Here is a 25,966-nt window from a genome sequence, read left to right on the forward strand (position 1 = left end):
TCTACCTCATCCTGGATTTTAATAGCAGGAACAATGATTTAGTTTTAACCGAGCACGTTTTCTGACCTGGACACTGTGCTAAGTGCTTTGCATGCATTATCCCATTTACTTTTCCAAATGACCTTAAAAGGGGGGGTGCTATTATTGTCTCTGCCGTGAGTGTGGAGGAGCTGAGGTTTTAGGGTAAGTGACTTCAGAGCAAGAATTCAGCCAGTAGAGCTAGAGTTTGAACCGGAGTCCAACACCAGAGCCCGCACTGCTCACTCTCATCTTTGTCTGATTGTGGAAGCTTTCCCGGGGCCAAGCTGCCCCCAAGTCCTCCCTCACCCTGCCCCCCCCCCCACTTCCCCCTAACTATGGCTCTTCTTGTGGCCCATTGTTTATTGTACCTTCTAAACAATAGCTAATGAGTGTGTATTACATGGTCGGGAGAGCCAGGGGTGATTTTATTCCCTGAAACAGAGATGAGGTTGTCACACACAAAGGTTAAGTGGCTCTGCTGAGGTCACAGAGCCAGCCCACAGCCCAACAGCTCGGAGCCTGCCACTTGGGTTCTGAAGCTGACCCTCAGGCTTTCTGGCATCAGAGTTTAATTAAGAGAGTTATTTCCATTTTCCTTTCGATCTCCAATTTGCCATTTTATTGCTGCTTGATAATGGTAGATATCGAAGCCCCAGGCTGTTTTCTGCCCCACTGTGTTTTTTTAATAACTCAACTTATCACGGAGAAACCACTTGCTTTAGAGAGAAGCTTCAGAGGCCTGTTTCTAGGTCCCTGTGTGTGACGGGGACTGTTGCCTTTTCTCAGAGAAAAAACAACCACAAACGCAACTCAGACAGGTTGTTAATGGAGGACTTTTTTTTTTTTTTTTTTTAATCTTATATTTAAACCAGTAAATCAACATCTGTGAGTCATAAACTTGTTCTGGATCAGCCGTTAGTGGTCGGAGTGTTTTTGCACCTACCTCCAATACAGCATATTTTAGCTCAAAACTCAGAGGTTCTTTGGTTTGGTGAAGTTTAAGATTCAAGAAAGAGACAAAAAACTTCTGGCACACTTGTGGAGAGGGACAGTCTGTCTTCCATGACTGTTTGAAACTTAGTGTATTTTTCTGTTTCTTTTTTAATTGAGGCTAGTGTGGAGTCGAGGGGCGGAGTAGGAAAGAGAAAGTTTGTGTTTTGGACATCTATGCGTGTGAGGGGATTCTAATAAAGAATGTGACTAGTTCCTTGATATCATTAATGTCTAACCTCACATCCGGGTCACCCAACTCTTGAAACCCTGTTTTGATAATCATTAACATGATTTTCCTCTTTTAGGGAGTTTTAGCACTTGCTGGGTGTAATTCCCTAGGTCTTAGGAATGTTTAAAAATACAATTCTGTTTTCTCCCAATTGCAGGAGGAGCAAACTGTTGCATTACAAAAATAAGCGAGGAAGTATTTCCTTGGTTGATTTTTCTCAAGTGCCTAACAAGTTGAAACCACTTGCCTAAGTAGCTGGAAGGCAAGGCCCAGCTGCTCTTGTTTTGCTGGTGGGGAAACTGAAGCACAAGTGAATCCAAGTGGACATGAATGCTGGGGAATAGGAGTTCTGCTCTGCCATGGAGGACAAAGGAACGACCTAGGGGTGGACTGGTTGACATGGTTTAGTTCCTCTTCACAAGCCATAGCAGAAACAACTCACTTAAACCTTTGCCTTATAGAAAACTGGTGGCAAGGTAGATGCCCCTGGTAACCAGGAAGTTGATAGTTCATTACTGAATACATATTTCCTGAGTGTCTGCAATGTGTCAGGCACTGGGCTAGAGATTGCTTTTTAGGCTCTGGTAAGAGAGAAATGCCTTCTAAAGTCCGTAGAAGATTTACAAGAATCTATTCCTGTTGCAAAGGGAATGAAAATTTCATTTATCAGTGTTGATTTGATACTTGTAGGCCTGATTCGATTATTAATATCCCACATTTGTGAACATATTTTAATTTGTTTACATCAGTGCTCTTTGTCCCAAGCAAAGTTTCAGTTAGATCTGAAGTTAGATGCATGATTTGTGATAACTTCACTGTTCACAATCAGCCTCAAGTACAAGGAGATTTCCTGGGGGTCTTTGGTGGTCCCTGGCTATCTCCCCCACCTTCCGGTCTTACATAATCCCCTTCCTTGATTTGGACCTTCACATATTTTGAGCTTCTGTGCTGCAAGACTGGGCTACAAAGGGTGATGGATAGTTAGGTGAGATATCATTGTTGCAAAACCAAAGGAATAAGTTTCCCCACTGCTGGCTTGGAGTGGAAAGTGTTTCTGGTTGGATTCTGGAGGGTTCTTTTAGTGTCTGATGGTGGAGGGTGTTGGCAGCAGGGTTCAGGCTGGTCTGGGGGAGAAAGCTGAGGAAGATTAAGGGGAAGAGAAAAAAGACTGGCTCTGAGGCAGCTTCGTTTGCAAGTAGAAAAGTAAGTACTTACACTTGGATTAAAAAAAAAAACAGCATTTTCTTAACACAACATCAATAAAACAAGATTCCCCCAAAGCAGCTCTCGATTTGCTCAGTTCTTTTGCTGATGTATTCAGAGGAGGCAAAGCACAGGATGGATTCAAGATCCTTTCCTCTGCGGCTCCTTCGGACGTGTAAATATCCAGTTCATCCTTCCATCCCTTTCTCCCGGCTTTTCCCAGGATCAGAAGTGTCTGTTCTTGTCATCTGGAGGCCAGCATTGTTTTCTTATACCTTTTGGAAACATACAACAATCCTACAAAAATTAGAATTGTCACATACAAGTATTTTTCCCTGGTCACTGAAGGACGGGCATGATCTGAAGTTTGAACCTGGAACCAGAGATTGATTTTCTGTTCTGAGCTCCTTTTCTCATCTGCTGTGGGAAACAGGCAAGCTAACCAAGGCTTTAAGGAGACAAAACTGGGATTAGGTGAAGGTAAGCAGGTGTGTTAAAGTGATCTAACTCAGTTGCAGGCAAGGGGTGGTAGTTCAACAGAGGCTTAGAAATTAGGAAACAGTATTAAAAATAGCTTCCTTTGAGGTTGTTCAGAAAGATTGTTGTTTAATCTTCTAGTTAATCAAAGGTAGATCTCAATGTCTGGCTCTCGCTATGCACACGTATGTCTGTGTATGTTCCTCTAGATTTACTGGTTGATCTCTTAATTAGAACAACTAGCTCCACTCATGATAACCAACGTTATTAATGCAAAGTCATGAATTATTGGGGATTGTGTTATGGTGTCCAAAGTGTCTGGAATTCCCAAATGGGACAGGGAACTGATTCTGTCACAGCTGCGAATGATGTACTCCAGAAATTGAAAACCACAGAGCCTCTGCACCGCTTTTTTTTTTTTTTTGCTGGTGGTGGTGGTTGTAGTAGGGTTGTCAGTTTTATCTAGTGGAGGAGAGTCTGTGAAAGAAAAGGCCAACTGTGACATAATTAGAAGAACAGAATAATAGCTTCCCCTTCCACCCAACCCCTGCTGTAGGTCAACTGGACGCTTATGGAAGCCCATGACTGCATTCCAGTTTGGGAATTCCTGTTCTCTGCTCTCCCAATAATACATAAAAAGCATTTGGGCCTTTGTTTTGGGGTCCCCAGGAGGCTGCTTTGGGCTTGATCCTTCTCAAGGGCAGTGAGAATTCTGCTCACGAACGCTGCCTCCGTCTTTTCTTAACTAATTTCTTTCTTTCTTTCTTTCTTTTTTTTTTTTCTAAGATTTTTATTTATTTGTTATAGAGAGAGAGAGATACAGAGCACAAGCACAGGCAGACAGAGTGGCAGGCTAGAGGCAGAGGGAGAAGCAGGCTCCCTGCCAAGCAAGGAGCCCGATGTGGGACTCATCCCAGGACGCCGGGACCATGACCCAAGCCGAAGGTAGCCGCCTAACCAACTGAGCCACCCAGGCGTCCCATCTTAACTAATTTCTTAACCATGACACGCGGGGGGTAGGGGGGCCCTGAAAAATCGAAGGCTGCTCTAGAAGCACTGCACCGATTCCTGACTCACTACGTGGCGAGAGTCCAGGATTCCCAAAGCCTTTAGAGGACACGGGCTTGAGAACCCCCTGCGGCCGCTCGCACGCACGCCCCTTCCTCCGCATGCCTCACGTCCTGTGTGTCAGTCTTTGTGAATGAATGATGTACACGCACTCGGAAAACTATGCTGCTACTGGGAAGAGGGGCAGGAGCCGGTGACCAAGTCCTCAAGAATGCGTGGCGAATCAGACGGACTTTCCCGAAAGGGCCGCGGCAGCCTCTGCACCCAGCCTGCTCGAGCGCTCTGGGCGCTTCCCGGCTGGGGAGCGGGCTCAGCGTCCCGCCCGCTCCGCGCTCAGCCATCCGCAGCCGGGCGCCTGGGCCAGGGCAGAGAGTGGGCGCGGGCGCGGGCGCTGGTAGCCGCGGAGCTCCGCCCCATCTTCCTTTCGTTTTCGGGCTGCCGCCGTCGATTGGCCGCGGGTATCCGGCCCCGCCCTCGGACCGCCCCCAACCGCCGGCCCCGCCCCTAGCCCCCCCCCCCTCCCCGCGAAGATCCTGGGGGATGGTGGGGGGGCGGGCGCGCAGACCCGGCGGCCGAGGTTCGGCGCCGCGAGAAACGCCCTAAAGAGGCGGGAGAGAGGGAGGGAGAGCGCGGCTCCGGAGAGCGAGAGCGAGCTGAAGCTGCCTGCCGGCGGAGAGGAGGAGCGGGGCGAGGACGAGGAGAAGCGGGGCGAGGCGCAGGCGAAACTGGGACCCGGGGCGCGCGCACTTCTCCGCAAAGTGCCAACTTCCCGGGAGAGAGTGCCCGGCGCGCACCTTCTGGGCTCCGGGGAAAAGTCAGCGGGAATTTGAGATCTTAGGGAAGAAAATCGGGTTTCCCCCGTCCCCCTTCCCCTGTTACTAGTCCCCGTAAAAAAGACAAACAACAAGAATAACAGCAAACTTGCTATACGCCTGTCTGCCCCCCACTCCTGGCACCATGAAGGCGGCCGTCGATCTCAAACCGACTCTCACCATCATCAAGACGGAAAAAGTCGATCTGGAGCTTTTCCCCTCCCCGGGTGAGTGGTGACTGTCGAGGCCCCCACGCCGGCTTTTGGCCAGAGGCCGGGGTCCCCTCTGCTTCTCCCCCTTTCCGCTGTTCCCTCCCAGGCAGTGCGTTTCTGCCTGAGCAAGGCGATGCTGGTGGCAGCTGGAGCAAGGTAGAGAAGAAAAGGAGGACTGTTGGTGGCCTGAGATCCTTGTTTGGGGGGTGGTATTTATTTTCACAGCTGTGTTCTTGTGAGTAGTGGGAAAAAGCTTATAGAATGTCCAGCACCCTTATTCCTGCCTTTTTTTTTTTTTTTTTTTTTTAATCTTTCCAAATGAGAGAGCATGCTCTGGCCTTATTCCTTAGCGTTAGGGGGGATGGACACTGCGCAGAAGACATCAGCCGCGGTCTCTGCATCCCCCAGAACTGGAGCTGGATGGAGGGCCCTGAGCAGTAAGAGCTGAAACAGTGTCTCACTGGCCGGCCTACAAGCACATTTTCAAACGTCTTACCTTCCTGAGCTCCTGTCACATGTCCCTTTGCTATCTAGCTCCTCTTTTCTGGGTTGAGGGCAAGGAGGTGGTAGGAGAACTGAAATGATCATCTTAACTTCTGGAAACATCCCAATTCTACTCATGCAGGTTACTTACTTTATCCAAAGCTTTCTCGTCTGCCATACGTTTGTCCTCTGGTGCCAAAGATATGTTACAAGAAGGAAAACATCCTGACCCCAAACGTGACTTTGGGTCTTTGGTGGGTGGTGTTATCCAACTCTTTGAAGGATTTAGAAGAAGGGGATAGGCAAGAAATTTGATTTTGTCTTAGACACAATTTTTGATCCTAAAATTGGATCAGTTTTCATTGGTAGTTTCACAGGGTCCAGAAGTCCTAGAATAAAGGTGGTTTGAGAAGAATAGATGTTTTCTTTTAGAATAAGGAACTGCCAACTATCCTTTCGAGATTAGTGATTTTAGAGGTAAAGGTATGTATAATAAGATACACAGAGAAGGGGATGCTTTCTGGAAAATAATTAATTGCAGTGACCTGCTCCTCTGTTGTATCTGATTATTGAGAAGTTTAGCCCGTCTTGCCTTTGGTTAACACTTCCTTGCCTCTACCATCATCACTTGCTTATTTTAACCCTTTCTTCATCTGCTTAAACTTCCAACACAAGCAAAGCTGATGTTCTGTCCTTTGGAGAGCTTCCCGAAATGCTAATGAAGACCTGGCCCTGTCCTCTCCTGTTAGACCCCCTGACATTCAACTCCAGTATTCGGAGTTCTGCTGGGAAGTGCATAAAGAAGGCTAAGCTTGTTTGTTGTCACAAAGATGATGACATGGTCAGAGCAATGCTGAGATCAACTAGAACCGCGGAGACATTTCAGGCACTTAGAGCTACAGTTAAGAAATGATGTCGCTGTGCTGGTTTGTTTGGGGTTCAAAAAAGCCAGAATGAATTCTGTTAGTCACAGTTGAACCAAGCCAGGTATCAAAGAAATGATAGTTGCCAGCAAAGATATAAACTCAACTAATAGGTTCTTTCCTTAAGAATGGCTTGTTTGTGTATTTATGGAGAAGGACAGAGTTGACTGTCTGGGAAGTATCGTGTAAGATAGGTCAGCCCCCATACCTACAATAGATTTCATGTGCTGGGAATAAAGAGCACCTGGCAACACATGTTTTAGATCACAGTAAACAGCTGAAGTCATTTTGGGGGGGGTAATTTAATATTATATATTAGAGATTTTGAGCATATGGTGTTGTTATTTTGGTTATTGATAAAAAATAAGCCTCAGGGCAAGTAACTTTGCTTAGCATTCCCATCTGTAAAATGGGGACAGTAAGCACTAATGCTACAGTCAACATCTATTGTACTAAGTGTCTTTACAGTGCCTCTCTTTTTTAAAAAAGGTTGACAAGACACTGATCAGGTTTTGTAAGCAGCCTTCGGTACAACAAAATTTCAACGGGTCAGAGAAATTGGGCAATTTTCTGGCACTCATCATAATGAGATTTGATCCTCTGGTCCTGTCTTGGGGAAAATAGAGAAACTGGCAAATACATATAGCAGTTTCAGTTGTTTTTTTTTTTTTAATTTTTTTTCCTGGATTTTTTAGTAGGGTATATATGAATATTGTACCCATATCTCAGAGAGGAAAATAGAGGCCCAGAGAAGCTAAGTCACTTACTTAAGAAAATCTTGTAAGCCAGTGGCTAGAGTAAAATTAGTCCTTTTTTTAACTTCTCAGTTTATGTTGCCTTGAGTAACACTGCAAGTTACCTTTGAAAAGCTCAGCAAAGAAACTTCAGTTGAGGCTTAAGCTTGCAGGTGCACGGCTAGAAGAAACATTGGCTGGGGCTGCCTGCCTGTGTTGGTGGGTGGAGAAGACACTGGCTAAGTGGGGATTTGCTTTGCCCATCAGACCATATAGGACATGTGTTTAAAGTTTAACTTTTCACAGCATGGCTTTGTGTCCACAGCTGTGACTTAAATATTTTTCAGAATGATTCTTTGGGTCGTTTAGTTTCTTATGTGTGGAGACAACTAGTTTGGGATCTTATCTGGCTTAAATCATTAATCCCTACACCCCACCCCCCCAACCAATACATGGGAGCCAGTAGGGAGGCAGTGGGAAAAGGTGTTGAAACAGGAGTCCTGGATTATTTGCCTGTCTTTGTGGCTAAGACCTGATCCAGAACCTTTATTCACAATTCTTCTAGATCGAGACCTCCCAGGATTTTCAACAGCTTTAAGTACCAAATTAACATATATTTTGAAATAACCTGGGAACTGGATATCCCTTGTTAATGTAAAGTGGGTATATCATTTTGATTGCAGTATGTGATTGCAGGGGCTCTTGGGTCTTAAATGGGCTAAAACAAACAGAGCCATGGAGAGTGGAGAGTCCACGAGTTCCCTCCTGGTGTGGAGCTTACCGAGAAGGGCAGAGCCTGCGTGCCAAAGCAAATACATTCCCAAGCCGCTTCGTTTTCCCCCTCCCTCCCCATTCCACCTTCTAGGTGAGGTGAGCATAATGCCCAGAGACAAGCAGGAGTTCTAATTCTGGATATTCGCTGTCCTGGCAGGGGATGGGCGGCCATGGCGGACACATATTGCTCTTAGAGACAGGAAGATTTCTTCCTTTTGCCGTCCCTTAGGTCAGTCTTTGTGTCTTCATCAGTGTAGACAGGAGAGAAGGGCAGAGCTGCCCAGGCTGTTAAGCTCGCTCATTCACTGTGCTTCCAGACCCCTACGGACCACACTCCATTAGTGACTAACGAGCCTCGTGCTTCAGAGCCCAGACTCTGGAGCCAGCCTGTCTGGGTTTGAATCCCAGCTCTGCCACCTATGAGCTGTGCGACTTTGGACAAATTACTTCATCTCTCTGTGCTCTAGCTCCTGCATCCACAAAATGAGTGTAGTAACTGTTCTGTCTCTTAGGGTTGATAGGAGAATTATGTATATTGGTATGCACACCATCTGAAAGCAGTACAGACCTATAGCAGAGTCTCAACAGTTAACTAGAAAACAAATCAACACAAATGAGCCTGACCAGTGCAGGATTTTCGGGGGCCCTTGAAATGTTTCACAGGGGCTGCTGCTGTATTGTGTACACCACCACCCCCCCTTTTTTGAGAGGGAAAGAAGATTCAAGTTAAAGAGAAGACTTTCATCTCCTTAGCTGAGATCTCATGCCAGTGAGGTTCCATGCTCTGCCTCCCAGGGCTAACGCAGCAAGCCAGGTAACTTTCCGAGTGTGGGAGTATCTCCAGGTCCCAACTCAGAGCTAAAGAAATGCCCAAGGACTGGTCAGTTACTTAAGGTGACGGAGGTGATCAGGGCCACCTCTAAGCAAGAGGGCCACCAAGACTAGGGACCAGGGGGACATTTGAAGGACTGATGAAAAAACAGTGTTTCAGTTATGCAAAGTTGAGAAAGGCATCATGTCCAGTTATTATAAAGTATCTCACATTTTATTTATTTATTTTGTTGGCAGAGCTTGCATTCCTGGCATTTTTGGTTGGTTTGTATTGCTGTTTTTTTGTCTATGTAACTTTTTTTTCTTTCTTAAAGAGACCAGACCACCCTGTAAGAGGATCATAATCCCCCCCACCCCCACCCAACCAGGAGACAAACCAGCTCGTGGTCAGCCTCCCAGAACCCAGCTTGCTCTGGGCTCCAGCAAAATCTCTGCAAGACAGAGAGCTGGTTAGTGTCGGTCAGGCTTTTTCAGGAAAGTGGGGCTCTCTCTTTCAAAGAGCACAGATACCTCTACAATGGCTATAGCAACAGCATAATTCCAGAAGTCTCTCTGGTTTGTGGAATGAATAGCCCGTGGCTATAGTGGTATCCCATGGGCCTGGCATTGATGGTAGATTCTTGCCATTCTCAAATAACAAATTATGGGGCCTACATTACGTACCTGGCACACTCACATCAAATAACACTTTTTTACCCTTCACACTAACTCAGGTGGGGAGAGCTATTATTTTTGTCTGTATTTTCAGATGAGGAAAATGATATTCAAAGAGATGCAAAATCCGCCCAAGGCCACACTGTTAGAAACTTACAAATTGATGAGCTGTTGCAGGCATTTTGTACCTAAAATGAAAAAAGCACGTTATTCATGGTAACTCTGGAAATTTAAAGGGACATATGTTTAAAACAATTACACACATATATATGGAATATATGTGATATATAATATATATTTGTGTATATACAATTACAATTATATATGTAAACAATTGCATATATATATGTATGTATACATGCAAAGGGGGCATATGAGGAAGCAGTGATGGTGGGTTCTCTGGGGGTTGAGAAGGTGCAGGGCTCCCTCTGGGCTTAGGGAGAGGCAGTGGGCATTCTCCAGGCCCGCCAGTCCAGTTGTGTTGCCTTAGGAAGGCGCTTGAAGGTAGGAGCTATGCTTGCCTCAGATCACCAAGCAGAGAACCTGGGTTCTTGTTTTTCCAGTGTCTTCCAGATATACTTCTCTCTCTCGCAGGTGGGGAGGCGATTATGTTCACTTCCAAGGTCACATCCTTCCTGGAGCCTCCTGATGCTGCCCATTTTGCCTCTTGCCTCATGGACACAGCTCTGCATATAATCTCACTCACAATCTGATGGATGAGAGACATAGATCAGCAACTAGTTTGTTTTCTTAATACGGCTGTGGTTTAACTTTCTTGCTTCCAAAGGAAGCCATAGACCCCAACATTTGCTGTCTACACACTCAATGTTTTATTTTTTTTCCAGCTACAATGTAGTATTTACAAGTCCATTTAATGGGTCAAGGGGCTGTGTGTACAAGAAGGGAGGGCGAGCTTTGGGATTCTACCTGTGGACCCACCAGTCCTCCATGACCCCTGGCCAATCAAGAAACAGATGCCCGGATTACTTGTCCCGGGTAAGGTATGGGTTCCTCTATCACTGCCTTATGGGGAGCATTTTCTCCAAATAATTAATATCCTGGGACCCACACAGTCATCACTGAGGTGGATTTGTATATTGACAACACAGACTCCATATTTTTTTTACTTGACTACTCCAGAATGAAATTGGCCCCACTTCCCTGCTCAGAATGTCTGATGAGATTTTCTCTCATCTTCCCAGTCTCTTAGGCCCACTCTTGGCTTACAGCTGCTACGCACGCAGTCCCTAACTCAGCATCGAGAACGTCAAGACAATTCCCAAATCTATCATTTTGATTTGTCATGTGTCTATAGCTTAGCATTTTTCCGTTGGGTTAAAGACCTCTTTTGTTTTCAAAATGTCAGTAGATGTTTTTCAAATTGCATAAAGAAGCTGTTTCTGCTTGGCTACTTTTCCGAAGCCCCGTGCCTATCTGTGTTACTTTTTTCTTTTGATTGTGAAGTTTAGAGTCTCCGTGCAGATACAGAAAGAAAATGGTCTGTGGTGTAGGTTGCAGTAGTATCCAGTTTCATTGGCAGGGAGCCATGCTTACAGACACACTCAAAATATTGCTGTTCAAGCCATAAATATTTATTGATTACTTGGCCAACTTTGTCATATTTCCCAGGTGCTTTCCAGTTTCTGCTGCTTGGGTCCAAGCCTCTCACTGGACACTCCAAATGTCGCTTCTTACTGTCCCATCAACTTTTTTCAGTTGTCCTTCTCTGTAGCATTTAGTTCTGTCCCTGAGAATTGTAAAATACTAACCCAGATGGTGCTTTAAGACCCAACGTAGTATTGACCAGTTTTAGGCTTTCAGAACTTGTTGATGTCTAGGTAGTAAGTTCCTATAATTTATCATCTAAACTGGGACACTTTCGAGAATGTAATGGGCACTGTGAATAATTATACTAGAATGATGGACATGAGCTTGAACTCTCCCAGCAAATGAGGGACACACCACTTAGACACTGAATTTAGATGATAATATTCTCTGTAATACCTGTTCTCAATTTGCTAGCCTTGGGGTTTAGACCCTCCAAAGTAAGGGGCATATTAAGAGTTTGAAATAATTCAAGTTCAGTGTGGTTTCCCCCAACCGTGAGTAATATTTTTAAATGTGTTTTTGACGCATAATGTAATATTTCTCAGAGCCCGAGAAATAACTACAAATCAACCTCAAACAAGTTCACTTCGAGCATTTGAAACCTCTTGGTAACTTTGGGGAGCTCATGCTAAGCTGTTGATTTCTGCTTTGCACGGTTCTGCAGAGGAACTGTAAACTTTGTGCATGTTGTGTGCATGGGGTGTGGTGTGTGTGTGTGTGTGTGTGTGAGTGTGAAAATGAACTTTTGAGTGGGGCGAGATGTCATCATTACACAAGTGAAGACAATTAACATTTTTGCTTTGTTTTGTTTTAATGCTTGCCCAAGATGAGATGTTTTACTGATGGGATCAAAACGGGCAAGAAAAAAATAGAGTTTTTTTTTTTTTTTTTTTTTTTTTTTGTACCACTAAAATGGGCAAACAAAAACAAAAGTGAAAAACAAGCCTTTAGTGCTTTAGGAGGGGAGGAAGGGAATGGTGGATTCAATTGCAACATCCCTTTTGGCTAAAAAGGAATAGAAAAAAAAAAGAGTAAAAAAGTATAAAGAACTCATAAAGGAACAAAAAGAAATAAGGAAAATGAATAAAAGCATTTAATGCTTTTATTTCATAGACTATGATTGTATCATAGACTTTTGGGAAATTCCTCATAGGAACTAGTCTTAGGTGGTTAGGTGGGTGAGCTTGGCTCTCCATTCTTCATCTGTGGAATCTTTTCAGGAGCCTTTAAATCTCTCATGGATGCATGGCTAGTCGGGGTAAATCAGATGAGATCTTCCCTGGGCTCCAGATGCTTCCATGGCTGAAAGTGCAGGAGGCATTGTGTGAATTTATGGACCTGCGTGTGGATCAATGATTATTTATATTTTCTATGCCTGTTGGGCTCTTTCTTCCAACACTTCTAGGCTAGAATAATTTCACAGGTCAGCTTCAGGGAGAACATGGCTATTTCAGAAGCATTTGAAGGAGGCGTAAGAACAGGGAAAGGATTATTTTAGATAGAAAGAACAGTGTGGGAAGAACGCCGAAAGTTTAGAGTAAAAGAAAGGCTTACATAAATACGAAGAAAACTGCCTTGATTGTAGAAAGGGAAGAGAGAAGGAAACGTGAAGGCAGGACCCATGTGAGAACATTTTGAATCTCAGGATAAATTAATTTTGCCTTTGAAGGTAGGAAGGTTTTAAGGACAGAGAAGTGTTACTGAATAGGTTTCTGAGATATATATATATATATATATATATATATATATTTTTTTTTTTTTTTTTTTTTTTTGGTAGCATTACTTTACCTCCCACTCATACTGTTAGTTGTTAAAACCTCTGTATCAGTTTATCAGAATAGGCGTTAAATCTCAGAGTAGATGACAGAATCAATCAGGTACTTATTTTCAAGGTACGAATGGAAAATAAAAAATCTAGGTCAGGCAAGGGCGTTCCTAAACCTGGGGAGTGTTTGTAGATCTGTAGTTTTTGAAGCATTTTGGAGCTCTTACTACTTGTAGGAACTAAAACAGCTTTCATCGAATGTCATTTTTGTGTGATAACAGTTTTGTGCTAGGGTAATTCATTATTTAGCGTTCACGTTTAAAATCAGAGGGTGTTGTTGAGTATGATTTTAAAATAGCCTTCAGAAAATCCATCACAAGGAGATTTTTGGTGGAAGAGTTTCCGTGTGATGACCTTTTTACTTCTAGTATTTGTATGTTTTTCCTCTCTGATACTCCTTGCCTAAAACTTCAGTGAATTCTGTACATTATGCGAAGGTTGTCTTCTATCACTGAAATACTAATTAAATGAATACAGTGAGGATTCATGCATGGGAAGGGGAGACTTAGCAGTGTAGTAGGAATAAATATTGTGAGTACAGTGTATAGGGACCCATCATTTCTCGGAGGGTCAGCAGCCCTGATTTCTAGCCATGGCTTTGCACCTGTTTGTCTGCATGACCTTGGGCAAGTCATTTCATTTTTTCTGAACCTCATGTTCTTCCTCAGTCAAATACATGAACCAGAGAAGATGACCCGTAAGGTTTCTCTTTACCCTGACATTTTATGATTTTAGAGAACATTTGAAATAATTCAGGCTCAGAGAGAACATATATGTCACTCAAGAGGTGGGCAAAACGAGGCTGTTTTTCTCCTAATCCTCAACTTTTGCCGATCTATTGGGGATACATCTGTGAAGGTTAATATGTCTCCTGGAGGGAGGTGTTGGGAACTGTTCCTGGCCTTGCTTGACGTTGGAGAAACTTGGGGCACATTGTCTCGGGGGTGACCCTGGACCAGGTGTCCTGCCTTCCTCTTGCTCCATGAAACAGCTTTCCTCATCCCGTCAGCCTTTGCTACAGTTGTAGCGGAAGGCGGTTCTAGTGTGGGGTCTCATCTGGAGGAAGGAGATGTAGGTTAGGGGTCTGGAAGGTGAAGCAGCCAGGCCCAGCTGCATCCTCAGGGCTGAGCATGTGGTCTGAGCAGTGAGCTGATTCTGTCTAAGCTGCCACTTCTCTGTGCACTGCTCGGTAGGTAAACAGTCCCCTCCTGCAGGAGGAATGCATTCTGCTGAAAGTCGTCTCAGTGCCTCTTCCTGACAGACTCAGTGAGTCAAGGCTCCTGCCTCCTATTTGTATAGAGGGAAGGGCCTGGGCCGCTGGCTTCTGGCTCTTCACGCAGCCAGCAGCTGACCCTTTTGCAGGCGCTGGCTGTCCTTTGGAATCAGGGGCCAAGAAGACATCTCCTGCTTTAGCTGCCCCAGCCGTGTCCCTGAAGCTACAAGTGTGTGTCGGGGCGTGGTGAGCCCAGGCCGCCTTGCTGCTCAAAGGCCGCTCTTGGCAGCCGTGGAAGAGTGTCGCCTGCACACAGCTGTTATCTGAAAATCATTTTCTTGATGTTATTTCTACACTTTGAGAAGGGCCTGTCACACTTTTCCCGTTTTCTGTCAGCAGCAGGCATCTAAGGGCGGCATGCCAGTTTGGAGAAAAACTGTCGTTCGTATGAAGGTTCACCTTATCTACTGGTACTTATGTGGGCGCTTCTCTCCCCTCATCTTGACCCCCTTTTTTTTTGGTCCTATTAGTTAGTAGGTGCTAACTTATTAATTCGTGAGGGCATTCATATACTGAGGACCTCGTTATTTTACCCTCATCCCTAATGGCTAAATATTATTTCCATTTCACAGATGAAGAAACTGAGAGGTTCAACAACTTGCCCAAGCTCACACAGCTGGTGAGCAGAAGGCTTTAGACTCAGATCCACTCACTCTGAAGTTCTGGGTCTGCTGCCTCCAACATGTGCAGAAATATTGGGATGCCTGTTGAATTTGGGGGAAACCCTCAGGTCTGTTTGTATCTATTATTGTCCAGTTCCCTTAATACTGGGTTATAATTTGGTAGCACTTTTACAGTTAGACACGTGACTTCACCACATTTGAACCTCAAGGTAATTTTTTTAGATAGTAACATTTTATAAATGGTGCAACTGCAGAGCAGTGATTCTGAGTCCCCCCTGCCCCCACGTTTACGTGGTCAAGTTCAGTGGCAGAGTTAAAACAGGAAGCTGTGTTCCCCAAACTTCCTGACATTTTTCTTTAGCCATATACATTTTCACTATTTGATTTGGCGAGTACATAGTGCATTCAGTGTTAATGAAATAGTATTCATAATAATAGTAATTATTAGTAATCAGGATATAGTAGTAAACATGAACTTGAGATCAGAAATGCCAACAAGACACCTTCTCCTCTTTTGCCACAAATAGATTTCCCCCACATATTTTATATGTAGTTAGTGGGTCCCACACAGTTGGCTAATTATTGAGCTCTAAGTAGGTTGCCTAGATGACTCCGACACAGGATTTGAGAAATCTGCATAGTTTTCCATGATGCCAACCCACTGGCCAACTTTTAAGTAGGATGGCAAGTTAGTTTCTTCTCAAGTTAAAAAAAAAAAAAAAGTGAGTTACTCCACTAGCTTCTAGATAAATAGGTAGTTTCCCTCTGGGATGGGTTGACCTTGGACTTTGGGAAATATGTTATTTTTAAAATATAAAGCATTTTGAAAAGAATCCCTGTCCAACCCATTTTCCTGTGTCGAGATATATAATTTTCTGTGCCTCCATTTACCCATTTTAGCAAATGAAGTCCATTTGGATGACTAGCAGGAACTTCAGGTGGTTGGAGGGGGGAGAGGAAGAAAACCTGCCCAACCGAGAACCTCAAACTGCATTTTATGAGCAAGAATTGTGCCAAAGAGTTGTATAAGAAGGAATGACATCTTAGATGAGTAGGTTCCCCCCCCCCTGGGGCAGGGGCATTTGCTATGGCACCAGGTGTATACACTCTGAGTTTAGCAAACTCATCCAATGTGTTCTTCCTTAGGTATAAAAATAAGTCCCCTCCCTACTTGTGTTGGTCATTCTGGAAACTAGAGCATTCCAAGGCAGAGTGAGAGGTTGTTACCCTGAGAAGTGTCCCCTTGGCATGTTTCTGTTTTCCTAGGGGTGAAGGTAATCCTACGTAGCCAGCAGTGCCCTTGGAAGGGCTCTGGGTTGTAGGGCAAGAGGAGATGGGAATGAGGACCCCCGATGGCAGCAAAAATGGAGATAATCATTTTAAGTTTGGCACTTTGGAATCTCAGCCCTAAACTTAATGCTTGCCAGGAAAATCTAATCTTGGAAGGCAAATCTTAGTGTGGGTGGAAGTGTCTCCTTCTCAACCTGAACTTTGACTTTGAGTTCTCCACTTGTGGGGAGTTTGGGTCAAACCTAAGGAGTCTTTGGTCTTACCTTTCCCCAGTTTAAATGTTTTCTGTGACTGAAACTGGGCAGGTCCTCTTCTGTAGGTGGTCATCATTTTATCTCCTACTACTGCCTGGTGTGGGAATGCAGAGAGCTGAGTCTCTCCCAGATACTCTGGGAGGCCAGAGTATCTCCACATCTCTATCATCTCTCAACTCTTCTAAAAGAAGGGTGCTCGCTCCTCCTGAGTGAGCTGCCTCTTCTTAGGAGAGAGTGGGAGAGTTCATGAGCTCAGGTTTAGAAAGTACTCTAGAGTCATTGGTGATGCAAGAAACATTATCAAATTAGGGAGAGATCTGATACAGAGTTACAATACTGAATACATAAACTAAGGGTGAGTCATGTGTGTGTGTACAGGAAATGCGTCCTTGATTTCACGTCAGATCAAGAGTTCAATCTTACACTTTCCTTGCCTCCTAATGGAAACCAAACATTCCTCAAAACTGCTGGGTGCTTGTTTTTGGTCTTTGTATGTATCTGGGTTTCAGTTTGCAGGAGTGAGGGAAATAAATTGCTTTGCACCAATAATCAACTTTCTTAAACAACCTTGTGAGCTTGGTTTATTAATCCCCATTTTTAAAGTCAGAAATTGAGTCTCAGAGAGGTTTAATTAATTTTCCCAAGGTTCTAGAGTTTTCAGGTCATACATTTGAGCTTAGATCTTTCTAATTACAAAGTCCTACCAACTTAGAATCTGTTTGGAGGGAGAATTTGCTACCATTCTCATCAGAGGCTTTGATCGTTGGAACATTCTTTTGTGCGTTATGCTGTTTCAGGATCCTCATGATTATCAGGGTAAGGAAGAAAACATTCAGTAGATCTATAAATATCTACCATTGGGATGTGTAATACAGAGAAAGCTCCCCCCACCAAAAAGTTCCTACAATTGTCACTATGCATTTTCAAATTCAAAATGCACGAATGAAAAGTCGCTAACTCAACTCACCAACTTATGTACAGAGCTGGGGCTTTGGCCCCCATTTCCCAGATTGGGAAATCGAGGAATGAAGTAAGAGCCCCACCCTTGCTTGAGAATTCTCCAGGGAGGGGATATTCAGAGGCACAAGTCTAGGCCTTGAGGCCACTTGATGCAACAGGAATGTTTGTAGATAAATAAACACACATGGAATGAATCAATGTCTACACAGCGGACCTGCAGTTAACCTCTGATTCAACTGAAGTTGTTTTTTTGCTTTTTTAAAAAATCAAGTATCTACTGCTTTATTTCTGGATTTCTGAAGGTTTCTCTTAGGGGGGCTTTGTGGCTTTCCACGCCCCCACCTGTTGTCTCCTATGATGGATGGGCTGATGGGGGAAAAGTGAAATGCCTTCCTAGCTTTAGTGTCTCCAAAGGATCTGGGGTGCTGGATGAACAACAACAACAAAAAATTATTTTTAAATGAGATTGGGCCCTGGCGACTGCCTCTAGGGTCATAGGTTTCGGTCAGGCTGCTCTGCTCGCAGACATGCTGCAGACGGCGAGCAAGGAGCAAAGATGGGTCCAGTCTCTGGTGGCCCTCTGCTGCCTTGCTTTCTAAGAAGAGAATATTTTCAGCATTTTATGGGCACACCAATTCCAAGGAATTAATATTTGAATTTCTAAAAGCTGGTGGTGCAAGATAGGTTCATCCTACGCAAACCAGTCACAGATCTCTTCGCAGATCTTCTCAAAACACCTCACTGCAGTATACCCTTTTCAGTAATTTGTTTTTTCTGTTTGCCAGGTGGATTTCTGTGTGCCCTAAGTTTCTTCCCATCATCTTCAGATCTCTCTCTATTCTCTTTTCCCCATTTGGTGGATGAGACATCTTAAGTCCAGAAGGGGATTTACATTAGGTTGCTCCGTGGAAAGTGATCTTTGTCCCCAAATCACAGTCTGCCATTCCTTATGTGGGTGACGAGGGTGTCTCTCACTGCAGGCACCACGGTGTCCTGAGAAGGGTAGGGTTGATGTGAGCTAGTCCTGAGTTTGAATTCAGGCCCTCTGCTTACTAATTTGTCCTTAAGCAAAGCATTTAACTTCTGTAAGCCTTGTTTTTTCTGATCCTTACAACAGAGATTCGAATAAAGAACGGTCAGGGCTGTTGTCCAGGTTTGAGATAATTCGAGACAATACTTCTCCACTGCCATAGGGTCTCAGTAAATGTTATTTTATCATTATCTTGTAGGCCACCGTGTTCATTGCTGACAGCGCTCTTATGACTACAGTGGTTGTTAAAACTGTGGTTACTGTTAACCTGGTTACAGAAAATTTTCCACTCGACACCCCCCTAACCAGCGGGCCAGAGCAGTCCCTGTGGCCAGTTAGCAGTATCTTCTTCCTCTCACGCATACTTAACCAAACTCGAGCTAGGGCTTTGGTCACGTTTCCAACCCGAAAGCATTATTCACAGGCACTGCCCCTGCCTCGTCAACAAGGACATTTCTTGGAATTGCAGTTATCAGGGAGGGTATAGAATGATTTTAGCTGCATAAGGACTCTCCTCTTTGCCCCGGAAACCTTTCTTTGCTTGGGAGCAACCTTAGGCTTCTGAGGTCTGGGACGGAACCTCTGCTGCTTGTGAAAAGATCAAGCCAGGAGGAGAGCTCACTCCTTCCTGGGAAGGTCAGGCCAGTGAATCCGTTTGACAACCTCCTTAAGATAATCAGCCTCAGGACTGAAAAATCCCACTTTCTTTCCTCTCCGCAGGCTTCTCCTCCTGTCCCCTGCAGATGCCTCTTAGATCTTCTTAGTTCTAGCTGAGTGTCCCTAAAGTGCTTTGTATCTGAAGACGTACGTAGGAACCGTGCACCCCTGGAGCCTGCCTGTGGCCAATTGGAATGGTTGATTTACATCCAGAATCTGGCCCCTAGAAAAGGGGATCCTGTGTCTTTAAACAGCTGTGTGCCAGTGTGTGTAAATGTGCTTGCTAATCCAGTGACTAATTCAGTATATTATAAAGCAGCGATGAGCAGGCTGCCAAGGCAGGGCTGTATCCCAACTGGAGTGGGGTGTAAGGCTCAGAGAATTCTTCCTTGAATTCTGCCACACCACTCTCTGGAACGGACTCGAAATCTCATCTGTCTGCTCCCTGCACCAGAGTCAGCACTTGCCTTCCTCTGGTTCCTGTCCTGCTCTCGCCTGCCTGTCCTCTTTCCTCCTCTCCCTCCCTCCATTCCTTGGGTTCCTTTATTTACTCATCTGAGGGTGGAGCTGTGCTCATTCTGAGTCAGGGCCACGGAACCAATCAGAACTGCTCTGGGGCATTCCAGGGGACAGAACTCATGATCCCTCTTGGAAAAGAATTTTCCAAAAGATCTCTTTTGGTCACAGTGCTGTGACTGCACCTTCCTCGGGTTCATGTCCAGTGAACCTGGCGGGGGTGGGGGTGTTGGTTTGCCTGAATCTCTGTTCTGTCTGCCATTCCTTTGTCTCCCTCCAGGGGTGGGGAGAGAAAGGTCCAGAAAGAACCTAGCCTGATGGAGATTTGTTTTCTCGTGAAAGCCTGATAGACCCAAGTCTGAGTGCTTGGGCAGCGTCTTCTGAGGACATCTTTGGGTCAGGGGACCGTGAGGTGTTCTGCTTCCTCCTGCTCTGTGGCCCTCCCTCCCAGACCTCGCCCAAGTGGCCCCGCCCCGGAAGCTGTGGACCCCGAAAGTTGTAGACACTGCGAGTCTGGAAGTGGACCTTGCTGGGCTTCTCCCGTAGTCTCCAGAGAGCAGAGCCGATCTGCTCTCTCGGGAGGCTTCCACATGCCAGAGTCCCAACCCCTCCGGCTTCCCTTTCCCTATAATGCCATCTCTTGGAGGCGTACTTCACACTTTGACCCCCCTGTTGTGTCGCACCCCTGACACGGGACATCAGCAGGCCTTTTCCTGCCCCCTTCCCCGAGGCTTCTGGAACCCAGCTCTTGTCTCACTTCGTCTCCATCACGAAACCTTTGGTCTCAGTCGTCGTTCTGTTGCTCATCACGAGATGTGACTGTGACTATTGCTGGTCTGCCTGTGTGAGGTTTGTTTCTCCCATGAAAAGGGAAAATCCAGGTGAAGGGTCTGTCTCCCAATCACCAGGGTGTTGCTTGGCTGGTAGAAGGTGGCTCACTAGTTCTTTAAAAAAAAAAAAAAAAAAAAAAAAAATATATATATATATATATATATATATACACACACACATATAATATATTATATATAAGACTATTATATATATTATAAATATATATAATATATATAATATATATTTTAGATTGAGATTTAATTTCCATAACATAAGATTCCCCATTTGAAAGTGTACAGTTTGGTGGGTTTTAGTGCATTCACAGAGTGATACAGCCATCACTGATACATAATTCTAGTACATTTTCATCACCCCCAACAGAAAGCCCATAGCTGTTAGTAGACAGTAGCTCTTTTCGAATAAGGGAATGCTGGCAAGGCCATCCAACAGAGAACGTGAGGAGGTGGACCCGTGTGTCTTGATAAGAGCTCCCACTACTCTCCCCTGATGCTCTGTGCACTTTGCTGAGGGGAGGGCTATCGGCCTGTCCACTGGCTGTAAGGGCCTCCTCACTCGCTGCTGCCTCGCTAGGCGAGCCCCAGCTCTATTTTGGTGGCTCCCTTGCTTCGGCTCCACTGTGCAGTGAGCCAGTGGACGTCTAGGCAGAGATAATGAGTGCTTTCACCATCTGCATGCAGACCGTTCCGTCCGAGAGCTGAGGGCTGCGGTGGCTGCAATTTCCTAATGGCTTCCTGATGAGGCAGAGCCATTTATTAGCAGCGGATGAGGGCTGAGGGCTGCACATCTCAGTCTCCCCTTCCCACCAGACCCGGGCAGATGGAGAGTGGCTTCTGCTCCCTCCTCCTTTTGAATTGATCACTTTTTCTCTGCTCTCCACCCGTTGGCCTCTCACACCCATTGATCTGGAGATTGGGTCTGCCTGGCGACTTCTCAGCCACGAGGGTTTGCCACTGGGAGAGGCATCCGGTGCTGTCTGCTCCGGGCCGGCGTGGGCGACGCTGTGGGGCAGTGGTGGGGTTGTCAGAAGGTTTGGGGCCATGAGGAGAGGCTTGTTCTGAAAGGAGCAAGGGAGGGGGAAGAAAAATAACCTGGAGAGGTGAAGAGATCATAGTTAAGTGTATTTCCCCTAAGTCCTTAACTCCTTGCATTCCAAATGGATTTCATTTAGAATTGGAGCTGCCGGTGTTGCTTTAGGACATGGACATTGAGTCAGACTTATGGCCTCATTAATCAGAAGCATCAGGTTCAATGCACAGGCCAATGCCCTTGATTTTATGTGCTGGCTCCATTGGTGGGGTTTGTTGTCACCCCTCAACCCTCTCACTGTGTCTCCATTACTCTATTTGGAATACCAGCGGGACTGGAATGGTAGCGTTCTAGAACCTTTGAATAGCATAGTGGTCATCTGTTCTTTCTTTCAGTGCTTTTTAGATAAAAGTCAGTAGATCACTCAAATTAACTGCTGCCTTCGCTCTGTCTGAATTGGTGGGAACAGCACCCTCAAGTTTTAGAGCTGTTAGACACAGTGGTATCATGCAATTGAAGTTAGGTATTAAAGGTTGCTTGCTTTATAGTTCCTGGTATTCAGCTGGAATCTTCCACTCCAAGGAAACTAAGGTAGAGGCTGACAACTGACATTGAAAGCTTATAGTCTGGAGCGGGAACAGGTAGCATTTGTATAGTCCCAAGTCACGTTTCTTAGATCTTTGGATGGATTGTTCCCCTTGGGTTCTTGGGAACTTGGAGAAGGGCAGTGTGTGTCCATAAGGACACCGCTTTATAGTGGTCAAGTTATGAGGAAGACCAGCTCTTTCCCAATCCACTGCTATGAGTAAACAGCAGGGGTATGGAGGAAAAAAAAAATATATGGGACAGGGAGTCAGGAGGTCTAAAATTAATAACCCTGTGACCAAAGGCAAGCTGATGTCACCTCTCCGGGTTTCATTTTCCGCATCTGTAGAAGAAAGGGTTTGATCTAGCTGACGTCTGAGTTCTAAGTTTGTGTTCCGGGAATAGTGTAGGACCCCTGACCAGTGACAGAGCTCGGCTCCTCCTCCTCTCTACCCACAGCCTGCTTTTCATTCATCTTATAATTACGTCGAGTTGCCAGGAAGAAGAGCGTCCCTCCAAGGAGTTGTTTTACAGCGAATTCTATAAATTCCTCTTTCCTGCTTTTGGGCCCCAGATAAGGCTTTCTGTGTCCTATAGCTATAGCGAGGTTGGTAAAGAGGAACAGAGAGCCAAGGAAAAGTGTGAACACACAAGTAGAGTGGATGGGACGATAGTTACTGCCCAACGCCATAAAAAAGGCCAAAGTTGAAGATATAGGGGCTAAAATTACAGATTAGGTAGGTCTAAACAAACCTTGGAGTAGCCTCAGATGATAGGTTTAGCAGTGAACCCAATGGTTTCCGGAGAATACCCATAATCCCTTTGAAGCTGTCTCTCCAGGTCCTGAGTCTTAGCAGCTCAGGGAACTTGAGCCTGTACCCTGCAGTTATTAGCTAAATCCCTCAAAGCAACAGGATCTCTGATTCCTCATTAGGAACGTGCATTTGGATTTACTAAACTGAGTGTGTCTTTTAATTAATGAGCTGTTGAATCCATAAAGTCTGATGTTCTGAACTACAGATGTTCCCCATTCGGGCCGTGCCATCGGTCTTTGGTGCATTTTATCTGGCACGCAGGCATTTGGGAAGACAGATAGGTCTAGAGAAGGGCTGTCCCCAGCACTTGCCAAACATCTGATGGGTGGGAATTGTTGCATCTCCTCTGATGTCAGCCCCACTTTAGGGTGGGAATATGTGTCTCTCTGCCTTCTCCCCCTGGCTTCCGTATGGCTCCCATGTTGCTCTCTTGCCCTTGGAGCAGAAGGGAATCTTTAGCATGTTGAGAGCATGTTAGGGATGGGGTGGGGGAGTCAAGGAAGCAGTGTTGGGGTGAGTTTAGTAGAGCAGGAGAGGTGGTCCACGAGCCCACTTAGATCTTGGTTTAGGCGGTCCATTGTCTCAGCTGGGTTTCAGTCTTCACCATCTGCCTGGAAGGAAAGATGTACAGGAGTGTTTGCATGTGGTGGCCTTGTACAGATTATCTCAGTTAGCCTGCCATTCAGGTTTCTTAGACCATCCTCGGATGACCGAAACCCTGAGTGTCTTGATGCAGGTCCTTCTGAAGTCACCGAGGAGGGGTGGGGTGTTGAAGGAACATAGCGCCTCAAGTTTAACTGGTTGCCGGCGGCACCTTCTGCAGCCAGGTCCAGCGCTGGTCTGCTCCGGACTTCAGCCTTCACATCAAGCAACGTTGTCTCTAGTTCCCTGTGAATGGGGTGACAGGACCCTGGGTATTCTCAATGACACACCCTCAGCCTGTTCAATGACAAGGAGAAAAATGGTCTTAATTGGGTTCTTTTCTGCCTCCTTAGTGTTGGTCTTCTAAGAACAGGGAGGGGAGCTGGTGGTAGGAACTGGCAGGCGTGAGTAAGAAGCTAAAATGACTCCTCAGGGGATCTCTGTGAAGCCCTGAATTTCATGCCTTTGGGAGATGCCAGCTTCGCACTCCTTCTAGGAGGCTGTCAGGTTGGACTGGATCCAGGAGACACAGTTGCTGGCTACCGGTCGCCCGTGGATGCTGAAGGCCGTCAGGGGAAACAGACAATGCAGTGGGGCGGCAGGGGGGCCGGCCACAGGGCTCACTGCTGGGTCCCCCCTCCTTTTTCTCTGGCTCAGCTCTGTTCGTCTTCATTTTGGTATCTATCACAGGCTGATGTGGCCACTGCTGATCTTCTTTAGTCAGCCTCTTGGAGGATTAAGAATCTAAGTAATGTGCTTAACTATATTATACACCTGAAACTAATACAGTGCTGTATGTTAACTATACTGGAATTAAGATAGAATAAAAACTTAAAGGAAAAGTGGAACCCTATAAAAGAAAAGAGTAAGTATCACAGGAAGGAATTGATGATCACGCCAAAGTGATGTTAGAGCAGAAGATGACCTTTCCAGAAGAGAGAGCCTGTCAGAAGAGGAGGCAGAGATCTTCATGAGACAGGAGACACAATCTGTGCATTTCAGCTCCTAGCCTGTTTATGCTAGCTCCCAGGAAGTGAGGAGGGAACTTCCCCACAGAAAAGCTCTTTTATAGAGCCCTGAGATGAGTGTAATGAACAGATCTGATAGGACTCTTGTTCCAGGAACCCCCTAGCATTAACCTCCATCTACCGGTTAGTCTTCCCTTGACATCCCCACCTTCCTTGAACCTCTGTAGACAAAGGCCTTAATTGCCTTGGGCCGGGCTGAGCAGCAGTTCCTTTTGTGACCGGGCCTTCTCAGCGGTGGCTGTATTTTAGCAGTAGGCAAGCAAACTTCTTTACTTGGCTAAAGAGATCCTTTAGGCTAAGAAGAAACTATACAAGCAGCAAAGGAGCCTGTTCAAAGGAGGCAGCATTCTTGGTGACCTCATCTTCCTCCCAGCTCTGGTCCAGTTGGAGCTGTACATACAGGGCAGACTTCCAGTTCCTCCTGTCTGGGACTAACAGTGGCAGATATAAATAGACCAAGACTTTGTCTGTAGCCATTGTTCTCTAAGTGCCCATTGTTTCTGGATGCAAAGTGACTGTAGGGCTCTCTCTAAGCACTCTCTCTCATTCTCCTTCCTGCCCTTCCTTCTCTCTCTTTTTCCCTCCCTCCCACCCCCTCCCTCTCTGGGTGTCTTTCTCTATCTCTGTCCTGCACAGATCTGAATCCAAGCTCCATTTTCCTCTGCTGCCTTTCCACTTGTCTGGCACTTAGGGAGAACCTGGGGGGAACTGGCTTCTCGTTGGACACATCATCTGAATCTATGAGCTTCGTATTTTTGTTCCAATGAAGCTTTTGCCCAAGTCTTTCCATGATATATTTGTGGTCAAGTTGAGGCTACATGGATCCAACCATAGTAAAATCAGGAGGATTTATAACTGGTCGAGCTACTGTACCCAAAACGGTCTTGATGATTGTGTGTCAGAATGATGTGTGGTCTCTGCTGTTATGGGGCTCAGGACTTGGTCATTGCCTTTTCAACATTTTTATCAGGGGTTCATATCAGAGAAGAATAAAGAAAACATACTTATTAAATTGCATATGGTGCAAAGCTAGTGGGAAGGGGACAGCTTTGTGATGTAGGGATAAGAACAAACGAGGTCAAGTTCAATATGGATAAATGTGAAGCCTTCCACTGAGGTTAATAAGATTCAGTCAACAGGTAGAGAACTGGCTCAGCTTCGGTGTACTTTGAATGGCTTTTGTCGTGTAGCTGTTGGAAAACTCAGTGCTGGTCTGTACCCACAGAAGTGAGTGGTATAGGGGAAGGAGGAGGTCTCATTTCCTCCTGAGGAGCACGGTGTTCGCCTGGGAATGTCCCTGATGCCTTTGAGGAACATGGGCATGCCAGAATGCTTCTGGGTCGGGGGGGAAGGACAGAATCAGCCTGTCATGAGTGCTTGAAGGCACCACCAAGGAATTTAAAAACCTGGATAGAACTGGTGACAAAGGGATGTTAAAGCAGTCAGGAAACTGATAGATGAAGAAAGATGAAACTTGTATGCGTGGTTTCAATCCACAGAAGGAGGGACAAAGCCCTCCTTCTCAGAGGAGAAGTTCTCCTCCTAGAACTCATTAGAGGGCAGATTTG

The 25,966-nt window shown here is 45.5% G+C and overlaps 1 protein-coding gene across 6 annotated transcripts in view; it reads left to right on the forward strand.

Annotated features, from left to right (window-relative positions):
* Nucleotides 1–25,966, forward strand: part of ETS1 (ETS proto-oncogene 1, transcription factor) — a 129,233-nt gene that overhangs the window by 58,007 nt on the left and 45,260 nt on the right. The window contains exon 1 of one of the 6 annotated variants that reach the window (XM_045080360.1): nucleotides 4,604–5,030. The exons of 2 other annotated variants lie outside the window; for them this stretch is intronic. In XM_045080360.1, coding sequence (XP_044936295.1) covers nucleotides 4,949–5,030 — 82 coding nt within the window. In that variant the 5' untranslated portion in view covers nucleotides 4,604–4,948. Of the gene's footprint in view, nucleotides 1–4,603; nucleotides 5,031–14,742; nucleotides 14,851–25,966 lie in introns of those variants that run through there. 3 more of the 6 variants (XM_045080364.1, XM_045080362.1, XM_045080363.1) reach the window with 3 other exon arrangements.

Source organism: Mustela putorius, unplaced genomic scaffold, assembly GCF_011764305.1.
Source record: "Mustela putorius furo isolate JIRA1106 unplaced genomic scaffold, ASM1176430v1.1 tig00000460_pilon_pilon_pilon, whole genome shotgun sequence".
NCBI classification, from domain to species: Eukaryota; Metazoa; Chordata; class Mammalia; order Carnivora; family Mustelidae; genus Mustela; species Mustela putorius.